Source organism: Sciurus vulgaris (assembly GCF_902686455.1).
Source record: "Sciurus vulgaris genome assembly, chromosome: 17".
NCBI classification, from domain to species: Eukaryota; Metazoa; Chordata; class Mammalia; order Rodentia; family Sciuridae; genus Sciurus; species Sciurus vulgaris.
The window spans coordinates 51745792-51758212 of NC_136478.1; the positions used below are offsets into that span (position 1 = coordinate 51745792).

Below are 12421 nucleotides of genomic sequence, written 5' to 3' on the forward strand. Positions count from 1 at the left end.
TTATGCCACAAAGCTAATGTTAGCAAATACAAGAAGATAGAGACACTAGCATGTATTCTATCAGATCATAATGGATTGAAGTTAGAAATAAATGAAAGAGTAAAACACAGAAACTATTCCAACATCTGGAGATTAAACAATATGCTATTATATGATGAATGGATAACAGAAGATATTAGGAAGGAAATTAAAAAATTCTTAGAGGTAAATGAGAACAAAGACACATCATATCAAAATCTCTGGGACACTATGAAAGCAGTACTTAGAGGAAGATTTATTTCATGGGGCGCATTCAACAAAAGAACTAGAAATCAACAAATAAATGACTTAACAATACAGCTCAAGGCCCTAGAAAAAGAAGAGCAGACCAACACCAAAAGTAGTAGAAGACAGGAAATAGTTAAAATCAGAGCCGAAATCAATGAAATTGAAGCAAAAGAAACAATCAGAAAAATTAAAAAAAGAATAGTTGGTTCTTTGAAAAATAAACAAAATTGATAAACCCTTAGCCACACGAACAAGGAGAAAGAGGGAGAAAACTCAAATTCCTAAAATTAAGAATGAACAAGGAAATATCACAACAGACACGAGTGAAATACAAAACATAATTAGAAGCTATTTTGAAAATAAATACTCCAACAAAACAGAAAACCTCGAAGACATCAACAAGTTCCTAGAGACATATGAATTACCTAAACTGAACGAGGAGAACACACACAACTTAAATAAATCAATTTCAAGCAATGAAATAGAAGAGGTCTTCAAAAGCCTACCAACAAAGAAAAGTCTGGGACCAGATGGATTCTCAGCCGAGTTCTACAAAACCTTTAAAGAAGAGCTCATTCCAATACTTCTCAAAGTATTCCATGAAATAGAAGAGGAGGGAACCCTCCCAAACTCATTCTATGAAGCCAATATCACCCTGATACCTAAACCAGACAGAGACACATCGAGGAAAGAAAATTTCAGATCAATATCCTTAATGAACATCGATGCAAAAATTCTCAACAAAATTTTAGCAAATTGCATACAAAAATATATTAAAAAGATAGTGCACCACGATCAAGTGGGTTTTATCCCAAGGATGCAAGGTTGGTTCAACATCTGGAAATCAATAAATGTCATTCACCATATCAACAGACTAAAAGTTAAGAATCACATGATTATTTCAATAGATGCAGAAAAAGCATTCGATAAAATACAGCATCCCTTCATGCTCAAAACACTAGAAAAAATTGGGGTAGTGGGAACATTCCTTAACATTGTAAAGGCCATCTACACTAAGCTCATGGCCAATATCATTCTAAATGGTGAAAAACTGAAAGCATTCCCCCTAAAAACTGGAAAAAGGCAGGGATGCCCTCTTTCACCACTTCTATTCAACATTGTTCTTGAGACTCTTGCTAGAGCAATTAGACTAACCAAAGAAATTAAAGGGATAGGAATTGGAAAAGAAGAACACAAACTATCCCTGTTCGCTGATGACATAATTCTATATTTAGAGGAACCTGGAAATTCCACCAGAAAACTCTTAGAACTCATAAGTGAATTCAGTAAAGTAGCAGGTTACAAGATCAATGCTCATAATCCAATGCATTTTTATACATAAGTGATGAATCTTCAGAAAGAGAAATTAGGAAAACTACCCCATTCACAATACCATCAAAGAAAATAAAATACTTGGGAGTCAATCTCACAAAGGAGGTGAAAGACCTCTACAATGAGAACTACAGAACACTAAAGAAAGAAATTGAAGAAAACCTTAGAAGATGGAAAGATCTCCCATGTTCTTGGATAGGCAGAATTAATATTCTCAAAATGGCCATACTACCTAAAGTGTTATACAGATTCAATGCAATTCCAATTAAAATCCCAATGATGTACTTTACAGAAATAGAGCAAGCAATTATGAAATTCATCTGGAAGAATAAAAAACCCAGAATAGCTAAAACAATCCTCAGTAGAAAAAGCGATGCAGGGGGTATCGCAATACCAGATCTTCAACTACACTACAAAGCAATAGTAACAAAAATGACTTGGTATTGGTACCAAAATAGACAGGTATATCAATAGTACAGAATAGAGGACATGGACACAAACCCAAATAAATACAATTTTCTCATACTAGACAAAGGTGCCAAAAATATGTAAGGAGAAAAGATAGCCACTTCAACAAATAGTGCTGGGAAACTGGAAATCCATATGCAAAGGAATGAAACTAAATCCGTATCTCTCACCCTGCACAAAACTCAACTCACAATGGATCAAGGACCTTGGAATCAGACCAGAGACCCTGCATCTTATAGAAGAAAATGTAGGTCCAAGCCTTCAACTTGTTGGCTTAGGATCAGACTTCCTTAACAGGGCTCCCATAGCACAAGAAATAAAAGCTAGAATCAACCACTGGGATAGATTCAAACTAAAAATCTTTCTCTCAGCAAAGGAAACTATCAGTAATGTGAAGAGAGAGCCTACAGAGTGGGAGAATATCTTTGCCACTCATACTTTAGATAGAGCGCTAATTTCCAGAATCTATAAAGAACTCAAAAAACTCTACACCAAGAATACAAATAATCCAATCAACAAAAGGGCTAAGGAAATGAACAGACACTTCACAGAAGAAGATGTACAAGCAATCAACAGATATATGAAAAAATGTTCAACATCTCTAGTAATAAGAGAAATTCAAATCAAAACTACCCTAAGATTTCATCTCACCCCAATTAGAATGGCGATTATCAAGAACACAAGCAACAATAGGTGTTGGCGAGGATGTGGGGAAAAAGGTACACTCATACATTGCTAGTGAGGTTGCAAATTAGTGCAGCCACTCTGGAAAGCAGTGTGGAGATTCCTCAGAAAGGTTGGAATGGAACCACAATTTGACCCAGATATCCCACTCCTTGGCCTATACCCAAAGGACTTAAAATCAGCATACTACAGAGATACAGCCACATCAATGTTCATAGCTGCTCAATTCATGATAGCCAGTTTGTGGAACCAACCTAGATGCCCTTCAGTTGATGAATGGATAAAGAAACTGTGGCATATATATACAATGGAATATGACTCCACCATGACGAATGATAAAATTATGGCATTTGCAGGCAAATGGATGAAATTGGAGAATATCATGCTAAGTGAGATAAGCCAGTCTCAAAAAACCCAAGGACAAATGATCTTGCTGATAAGCAGATGATGACACAAAGTGGGGGGTGGGAGGGGGGCAAGAATGGAGGAAGGAGGGACTGTATAAAAGGACAAGAGTGGTGGGAGGGGTGCGGGGGAAGAAAAAAATAACAGAATGAATCAAAAACTATTACCCTAGTTAAATATATGATTACACAAATGGTATGCCTCTACTTCATGTACAGAGAAACAAGATGTATGCCATTTGCTTACAATAAAAATGAATTGAAAAAAATATACTTCAGTACAAATATAGCAACAGCTGCAGACAATGAGTATGCTGAAAACTCTAAATACTGGTGAAACATCAGTCCATTGGTAAGAAGTGGACAGAAGGCCACATTCACAAATCTGAAATTTCAGTAGAATAAAGAGGCCACCTTGGGGCTGAGGATATAGCTCAGTTGGCAGAGTGCTTGCCTTGCATGCACAACGCCCTGGGTTCAATCCCCAGCATCACAAAAAAAGAAAAAGAGCCACCTCATACAAACTGCTCTGTGGGTTTCACACAATTAAACTCAATAGGTTTTTGTTGTGGGTTTGTACACATCTTGGAAAATTTACCTACAAAGGCAAAAGAACTACAAGACATAAAACAACCTTTGAAAGGTTAAAGAGGGAAGAAGTACACTTTCTTTTTCCATGGGATTCAGCAAAAGCTTAGAGGTTGATTTGTAGCCTGCCATTCATATGAGAAAACACAAAGTTTTGAGAATTTATGCTCTACTGTCTGGCCAGCTTAGGAGTTATAAAAACAAGAGCACAGAAAATTCAAAGGTTGTACAAGGAACAGGACAAAACTAAAAGTCCACACATCAATGAAAAGAATTTAAATGATAATGAAGAGAATGAATTCTATTTTATATGTCTCTTTATTATGAGATAATTAAAGATTCACAAAAATGACATAGAGATTTCTCAAATATCCATCAACCAGTTTTTCCCAGTGACACTACAGAGGAACAAAACTTTACTTCTCCCCCCTCAAGATATCCAACTGGTCTGAGGATTCAATTAAGATACAACAGATGGACACGAGGAAGGCAGGTGAACTTCATCCATTGCCTGAGACTCTCACAGCAGGGCCAACGGTCCCACAATCAAGGTCAAGTTTGGGGCTGGGATGCAAACTGGGCACACTAGCTGCCTTGGTCATAGCAACATTGGTTCCAGTGCCAGGGCCCTGGGGACTTCTAAAAAGAGAAGCTGGAGAGTTGAGATGATGGACTGGAGGAAGCCTGCACTCCCAGTTGCTCCAGTGCTCAGGATTCAGCAGGGTGGGTGAAAGAGGAAGTTGAGTGAAGTTTAACACTGGACAGTCAGAGTCCCCCAGAGACTCAGAAATTTGGGTGCACTGAACAAAGACAAGGCAGAGACCATCTGAGCCAGGCCGATGGCAGTGGGACAGTAGCCAAGCACGGGTCCTCACAGAGGAAAGGGGTAACACAGATGGAGAGAGAAACACAGTAGGCCAAGTACACAGAGACTTCTGTGGGACAGCAGAGCTGCCTGAACGTCACTGACCTGAGGCTGCATAGTAACTGGTGTTTGAAAAGTGCTTGGTTCTCAACTGGCATGTGGGGAGCTAAGCTGCGGGGTCATCTTTAGGAGGCTGTGCTGAGGCTGGCTCTTGTGGGAGCCTAGGAGACAACAGTAAATGTCACCGTGCTGTCCTGGCAAGTGCTACCCTGTGGCCCAGGTATACCTAGGAGGACATCAGTGAAACAGCAACAGAGAAGTTGGTACCTGGGGGATTCAAGTCAGAGGCATGGAGGGCAGGACAACTTGCTTTCCCTTTGACAGCTGGTGGCTCTTGTGTCCAGCTGAGTGGGTCAGGAACCTGATCAGGCTGGCGTGATTACACATGGGTTTCAACCTGGGAAGGCTGCATTCATGGGCAGCTCTCCTCACACGTTAGGTGAGGGAAAGTGTTTCTGTCAGAGGGATGGGCAGGATGTATATTAATTGCTAACAAATTTATTTACTAGAATAAAACCACAGGAGACAATTATAATTTTAGAATTAGGGAGTGTAAGATTGAGCCATGCTAAGATCTGGCTCTAACAAAAAAATGGAGCCTGTGCTTGGTTTATTTACAGTGCTATAGACCAAAGGGGAACTGGTAGGACCTTCTTCCATGAGAAACAGGATGGGGTGGAATTAAGGAAGCCATTTTCCTCTAGTGTGTCATGTGACACATCTAGACATGCAAATTCTGGAATGGGAACCACATACTTCAGGCCATCTGAAACAATCTTTCATGACTGAGAGTTCCTGAAAGCCAGAGTTTGGTGTCTGATGGATCCACCACGACTGATTTTATTTGTTAGTCACAGATGGCTTCCCACAGGCAACAGAGCTTGGGAGGCTGAGGAGGCTTTGATACCCTGACCTATGTACAGGTTCTCAGGAGGCTCCTGAGATCCACTCTCCCAGCAGAGGTCATCAGGTGACCAGCCACGGGGGTGTGCCCATCTACAATCTCAGGAGCAGACAGCACCTAACAGAGACCCAAAGGCCAGATTAGAGCTAAGGACCAGCTGCCAGGACACCCCTCTCAGAACCACCCTGGGTGTGTGTTCATCACTTCCTTCTAGACAAAACACCAAGGTACAATACTTCCCATTCCATCCCACTTTTTACTAGTCAGATGGGACTCTGAGAGCTATTTCCACCACCTTCAGTTTTAGGCCACTCCAGGTGGCAACTCAGTGAGCAATGCAAAAAGGGAAAGGTCATAAAAACCCCTAGTCCCTGCCCTCTCTATGGGAGGCAGAGCCCAGGAAAAAGCGGAAAAGACAGTCAGGCATATGCAGTGATCATCCACATCAACAGTTTGAAACAGCAAAGTGTAGAGAATGTTTTCATTTTGTATTGAGTTATTTTTTCTTTTTCTGTCCTCAGTACACTCATATGTAAAAGGGCAAGAATAATAAAAATGATAACGTGAATAACAGAAATGGTCAAATGAATTTAGCGAGCTTACCTAAGATTCCGGGTGGGAACCCAGTGGAGTTCTTGGTAAATTAAAACACGTGGACATGTGTGACTTTCAACCCTATTCATGATCTTTCTTCCTACTGACCGACACCTGACTTCTCCAGTTCTGCACAAGTTCCAGTGACATGTGACTCTGATCTCTACCCCTCTCCCAGCCTCACGTGACTACTGAGGGTCCTCAATTCTGTGAAACCCACCTGACTTCACCTTGAGGGTCTCATGAAGAGTCTGACATTCAAGAGTGAGCACAGGACCAAAAGCAAAGGGCTACAAACCTGGGCTCCCGTGCTGACTACAGGATCCTACTGGTCTTTCCATAACCTTCTTCTCCTAGGGACTTCACATCCTCAGTTCTGAAACTTTCTAACACATCCTCCAGTGCATTACCATCGGTTCACACTCCTGAGTCCCCAAAGTTAGGTCAATGAAAGAACCCTGAATCCAATATCACATCATTTAAAATCTCAAGAAAACCCAGAATTTCAATTCAATCATAGGTCACAAAATCCACACTGGTGAGGTCTCTTCTCAATCTGGTACCACATATGCAAAGCATGGGTAATCAGACATGCAAATAATGTCCTCGTTTCTGCAATTGATCTCCTAACTCCATATATCAACAGGCTTGAGACACCTCTTACTCCAGTGCTGTGAATTCAACTTGGAGCCCCACTACCTGTTAACCTTCTTCTTGGTCACAATTTTGTAACCAAGTCTGCCTTGACCTGTGCAGCATCAACAAAGGATTTCATGTATGGGTTAATAAAGATGGAGAAAAACACAGAAACGAAGAAAATACAGAGACATTACCAAGTAAAACTGGGGTCAGGTGAGACACTGCACTCTGATGAAGGAACAGTGACCTCGAACTAGCTCTGCAAGTTTATTATGGGGTCTCATTATCATGAAGTTAAAGTGTAGGGGCATTGTAAATTGTCAAGTCTTTTGAGTTATCAAGAGGCTTCTCTGTGCACTAAAAACTTACAGAGCTAGAAACATAATTTGCAGCTATACTACTGCTGCAGGGCTAGGAACATCCTGCCACACCCAGGAATCTCCAGAAGTTATGGGACTACTCTTTTTGTTTGTTTGTTTCTTTAATCATTTCTTTCTATTCAGTTACACATTATGGCAGAATGCACTTTGATTCATTGTATGCCAATGGGGTACACCTTTTCATTTCTCTGGTTGTACATGTGGTAGAGTCACACCATTCATGTAGTCATACATCTCACTCTAGTTAGAATGTCCTGTGACTTCTGATAACTGTTACCGTCAGAGCCAAGAGTCAAGGCTGATCACATCCTCACGTCTGGTGTGGAATACTTCCCAGGCTTGACTTTTGCCACCACCCCAGGATCAGCAGATGACCAGGGGTTCATCCACTCTCCACACTAGTCAAGGTTCATGACAGAGGGGGTGGTTCAGACACAAATGTTCTGAACCTTTCCTGTCTGAAGAGCTGCATAAACAGAAGCAAAGGTCATAGTTTTATCCCAGAGTCAATAAGTGCAAACCACTACAGCCATCACACCTACCTGTAACTCTACCACCATGCTGGACTCTGAGCTGCTTCTGGTGGCTTTGCTGGCCTGCCTGAGTGTGATGGTGTTGACGTCTGTCTGGAAGCAGAGGAGTCTCCAGGGGAAGCTGCCTCCAGGTCCCACTGCACTGCACATCATTGAAAACGTCCTGCAGCTGGAAAAGAATGAGATGTACAACAGCCTCCTGAAGGTGACACCGGGCAGGGAGGTGGGTGGAACTGGTGGGCTGCCCAGGTCCACAGTGGCTCTGTGGCACAGGGTCAACAACGATGAGTCAGATTCTGAGGACACTTTTGCAGATTTTACAGGTTCAGCAGCAAGTTTCTCACCAGAAATTCCAGGTCTTGGGATTTTAACCCCTTGACTGTCAGAGTCTTGGAGAATTGCAACCCAGACCCTGACATGAAGGAACTGGACCAATACAGGGAATAACACTCTAACCAACACACCCACCCGCAAACAATGAGCATGCACTATGGCCCCGTGTTCACCATCCACTTGGCGACTTGCTGAGTTGTGGTGTTGTTGGATATGATACGGTTAAGGAGGCGCTGGTGGATCAGACTGAGGAGTTCAGTGGGAGAGGCCAGCAGGCCACCTTTGACCACCTCTTCAAAGGCTATGGTGAGGGGGACACGGTGTGGGGTAATGTGGGCAGGTGTATATGGTATCCTTAGTTTCCCCAGCTTTCTGCTTTAACCCACCTGCCCCTCCAGGTTGTAGAGACATTGCTCTTCTCCACATCCCGATCCATTGTTGCCTCTTCCTGCGTTCACTCTGGACTGCCTTAAGCTTTCTGTGTCCCCATTTCTCCCTCCCTCACTCTTCCTATCTCCCTCTTCCCTCTCAGGACATGTCTCTTCTGCACTTGGACTGACCCATTATCTAGAAGATCTCAACATTTCTCTATTGGCATCCTGCCCTTCTAAAGTTATAGGAAGTTTTTATCTTTTTGCCATCCTTACCTTCTGTGACTCCCTGTGTCTCTTTCTCCCTTTTCCTCCCTTCCTCATCTTCGGTCAGAATCTCACACCACGTCTGCTTCCTCTGTCTACTTGTGCCCTGTCTCCTCTCCCAGGCACTCAGTTTCTCTGTCCTCATTTTTCCATCTCCTCCAGCTGTTTACAATATTGTCAGGGAGGAGCACACACCCAGGAAAAGAGACTTAGGAGTCCTGCAGCTGGAAGAAGATGCAAGACACTGTTGGGAGAGTCGACCTGCTTTATTCAGAGGCAGCAGCAACGTTTAGTCAGCCACCAGCCAGTTCCATTTGGCCCCTAGCCAGCCCCTGGTCCACTCCCCAAGCCATTCCCATAGGCTTATCTTATATGGAGGCCAGAGAGGCACAAGGTCAACAGGTTGCGTCACTGGTCACATGTGCACAAGCAAATGTTTGTGACCCTGGTACACAACTGAATCAGTGTTTGTGTCCTTGGCTGCTCACTGGAAACCACCCCACAGAAGCCTTAGCAAGGGAGCCTAACTCAGCCATGTGCTGCTGCCCTACAACCTGCCCAGCTCCTGTGTCTCCTCCAGCTCCCACAGTCTCCCTTCACTTCATTCAGCCCTCTCCCCCTTCCTTCTCCTTCCTTCCCCACCGTGGTGTGTCTCTGCACCTCTTTCTCTCCACCTCTCTGTTTTGCCTGGGTCTCTTCTCCTGACTGTCCCCTCCCAGGCCGTCTCCTCTTTCTGGGTGTGTCTGACGTGGGCTCTGAGTTGTAACCATGAGGCTGCCTCACGCTCCCTCTGGATCCGTCTTTGTCCCACTGCATTAACCTCGGGAGCCTCCAGGGGGTGGGTCATGGATGGCGGGAGCCTCTGAGTGACCTCTGCCCTCCGTGTGCTCACACCCCAAGTGTGGCCTTCAGCAACGGGGGAGCGCACCAAGCAACTCAAGCGCTTCTGCCTCCACGTGCTGCGGGAACTTGGCGTGGGGAAGTGGGGCACTGAGCATCGCATCCTGCAGGAGGCAGACTTCCTCATCGAGGCCCTGCGGAGCATGCGCGGTGAGCAGGGAACCCCAGAGTGCTCGGTAAGCAGAAGGGAAAGCCCCATGCTGATGACCTGGGTGGTGGCCTGGGACTGTGACACAGCTGGGGAAAGGCTCCTGTGCTCCAGCTCTGGGGTTTGATGCCTCCCATATACCACCTAAGGTCCCTCCCACATCCCACCCCTTTGATTCTAACCAGGGAAGGGGAGAGGTTAATGTGGTACTAGACAAAAATATGTGTCACTGGTTTTCGTTTTGAATGATGTAAGTGCATCTGATCAGTAGATGCTTGTCATGCATCCAGGTTCACAGAGTGGGGATGGACCACCTTCCATGCTCTGAGGTCCCTGGATACTTAAACACATTTTGCCTTAACCTCCAGCCAAGGTCCGTGAGGAGATTGACCAGGTGATTGGCAGGAACCGGCAGCCCAGCTGTGAGGACCGAACAAAGATGCCCTACACACAGGCAGTGATCCACGAAATACAAAGATTCGCAAATGTGGGCCCCTTCGCCATGGCTCACAGGGTCACCAAGGACACCAGATTTCGGGAATTCTTCCTACCCAAGGTGCTGGCCTGCCCCACACAGCAGGACTCCAACTCACCTCCTGGGACCCCAGCACTCCCTCCCAATTGGAGGCTTTCCAGGCCTCTAATACAATACTCTAATACTCAAGGAATTCCTCAATCACCATGTGCCTTCATGGTTCCCACCTACAGATTCCTGCTCCCCATGTCTCCCCCACACTTAATGCTTTGGAAAACTCACCCCAGTCCACAAATCTTCTCTCTCAGAGCACATGAACCTCCAAGTCCTCCCAACTTGCTTCCTTTAGAGACATGAGCAGGATATGCCCTGACCTCCTGTCCTAGGACACACACCCCATCTTCTCTGAACTTCCTGAGTGACAGTAGGCTCATGTCCTACAAAGCTCTCCCAGAGAAGACCCCAAGTACCTCACTTCCCATTTCCCTTCACCTCCACCACAAAATTCCCTCCATCCCCAAATAACACTTCACTGCCTTCGGTACATACATCTCACCTTGTCAAATCCCACTTCCTCTCACCTGCTAGGGCACTGATGTGATCTGTATGCTGGGCTCCCTGCTGAGTGACCCCAGGTTCTTCTCTACCTCTGATGATTTCAACCCCCAGCACTTCCTGAATGACAAGGGGCAGCTGAAGAAGGTTGATGCTCATGTGCCCTTTTCCATGGGTAAGAGACCAGGCGGCTCACACCCACCTGGACTTCCCTCATCCCAGATCTCCACCCTGCCTGAGCCCAGCATTTTTCTCTAGCTGAGAAGTTCCTCTTGCCACTTGAGACAACTACTTGCAACCCCCATCACTCCCAAGCACCAAGTGTCTTTTTCCAGGCCACAGAGAAAAGTAAAAACCCTTTCCAACATGAAGGAAATCAAGGTTCACAGTAAGAAAGAGTTCCTTCCAAGGAAATACACACATACACAGACACACAGACACACAGACACACAGACACACACACACACACACACACACACACACAGATCTTTAGATGCTTAGAAAGGAGAAGACAGCACATAGGCCATATATGAGAATTTATTTGGGGAACGATGCATGGCCCCATTGCTATAGCCCTCCATGGACAACCCCATCCCATGTACCAGGGAAACTGACACTCAGAGAGGAGTGGAGCCTTCTCTTACTCTCTCAGGCCAGAGTAGAGCAGCCTTTCCTCCCAGGGAGAATGCAGCATGGATCTGGAACTGGGAAAGGTCTGCAGTAACACTTGGCTTCACCTCCACCTGTCCTCCTCTCCTCCCCAGGAAAGAGGAGCTGCTTGGGAGAAGGCCTGGCTACCATGGAGCTCTTTCTCTTCCTCACCACCATCATGCAGAACTTCCGCTTCAAGTGTTCCCTGGAGCTGCAGGACATAAAGTTGTTCTTGAATCATGACGATTTTGCCAGGGTCCCACCAAACTTCACCATGAGCTTCCTGCCACGCTGAACCACGGCTGTGCCAGGGCAGGGTGAGCAGGCCCAGTGAGGGGTGGGTAGGAGCCAGGGGAGGGTCCAGTGGGAGGGGTGGGACTAGGGGAAGTGGTGACTAGGAGCAGGAAAGAGGGGAACAGGTGGTGGGAGAAGGAAGAGAGCAGACTACTCATCTAGCTAGAGACAGATGCTGAAGTGCTGGGATGAGGGCCAGGGGAACCTCACACTGCTGTGACCAGTGAATAATACCAGCCATAATACATTCATCACCTATTCTGTGTCAGCTTGTGCTAAATGAATCCTGATCTACTTGGTTAATACTCAGGAACCCACGGCGAGGAGAGGGGTGTTCATGTCCATTTTACTAGTGACCCAATTGAGCCTTAGAAAGCTTAAGTTACCATCCAAGGTCACACAAAACAAGTGTCAGCAAATACCTGAACACAGATCTGTGCCTACAATCCTTTGAGTGCTCACTAAAAAGTCACCCCTTCCAAAAACTCACTAAGGACATAGTGTCTTATCACATCAGCAGAAAAGCCCTGTCCCTGAGTTTTTCCAGAGCCCTGGCAGGAAGCTGACCTGGCTTCACCACTCACTAACCCACAGTCTCACCTCAGTGTGCACACTGTGAGCACCAAGGCATCAGAGTCTGTGCCACCCTCATGGTAAGGCTTCTCAGAGTCAAACTGGGGTGCCAGCATCAGGCCTCTTCATGGTGTGT

At 45.2% G+C, this 12421-nt stretch overlaps 1 protein-coding gene across 2 annotated transcripts in view; it reads left to right on the forward strand.

The window, feature by feature from the left end:
- Window positions 1-11980, forward strand: part of LOC306648348 (cytochrome P450 2A13-like) — a 31601-nt gene extending 19621 nt beyond the window's left edge. For both annotated transcript variants that reach the window (XM_079118422.1, XM_079118423.1), the window contains exons 4-6: window positions 10106-10293; window positions 10801-10942; window positions 11532-11980. In XM_079118422.1, coding sequence (XP_078974548.1) covers window positions 10106-10293; window positions 10801-10942; window positions 11532-11713 — 512 coding nt within the window. In that variant the 3' untranslated portion in view covers window positions 11714-11980. The remainder of the gene's footprint in view (window positions 1-10105; window positions 10294-10800; window positions 10943-11531) is intronic.
- Window positions 11981-12421: the final 441 nt, after the last annotated feature.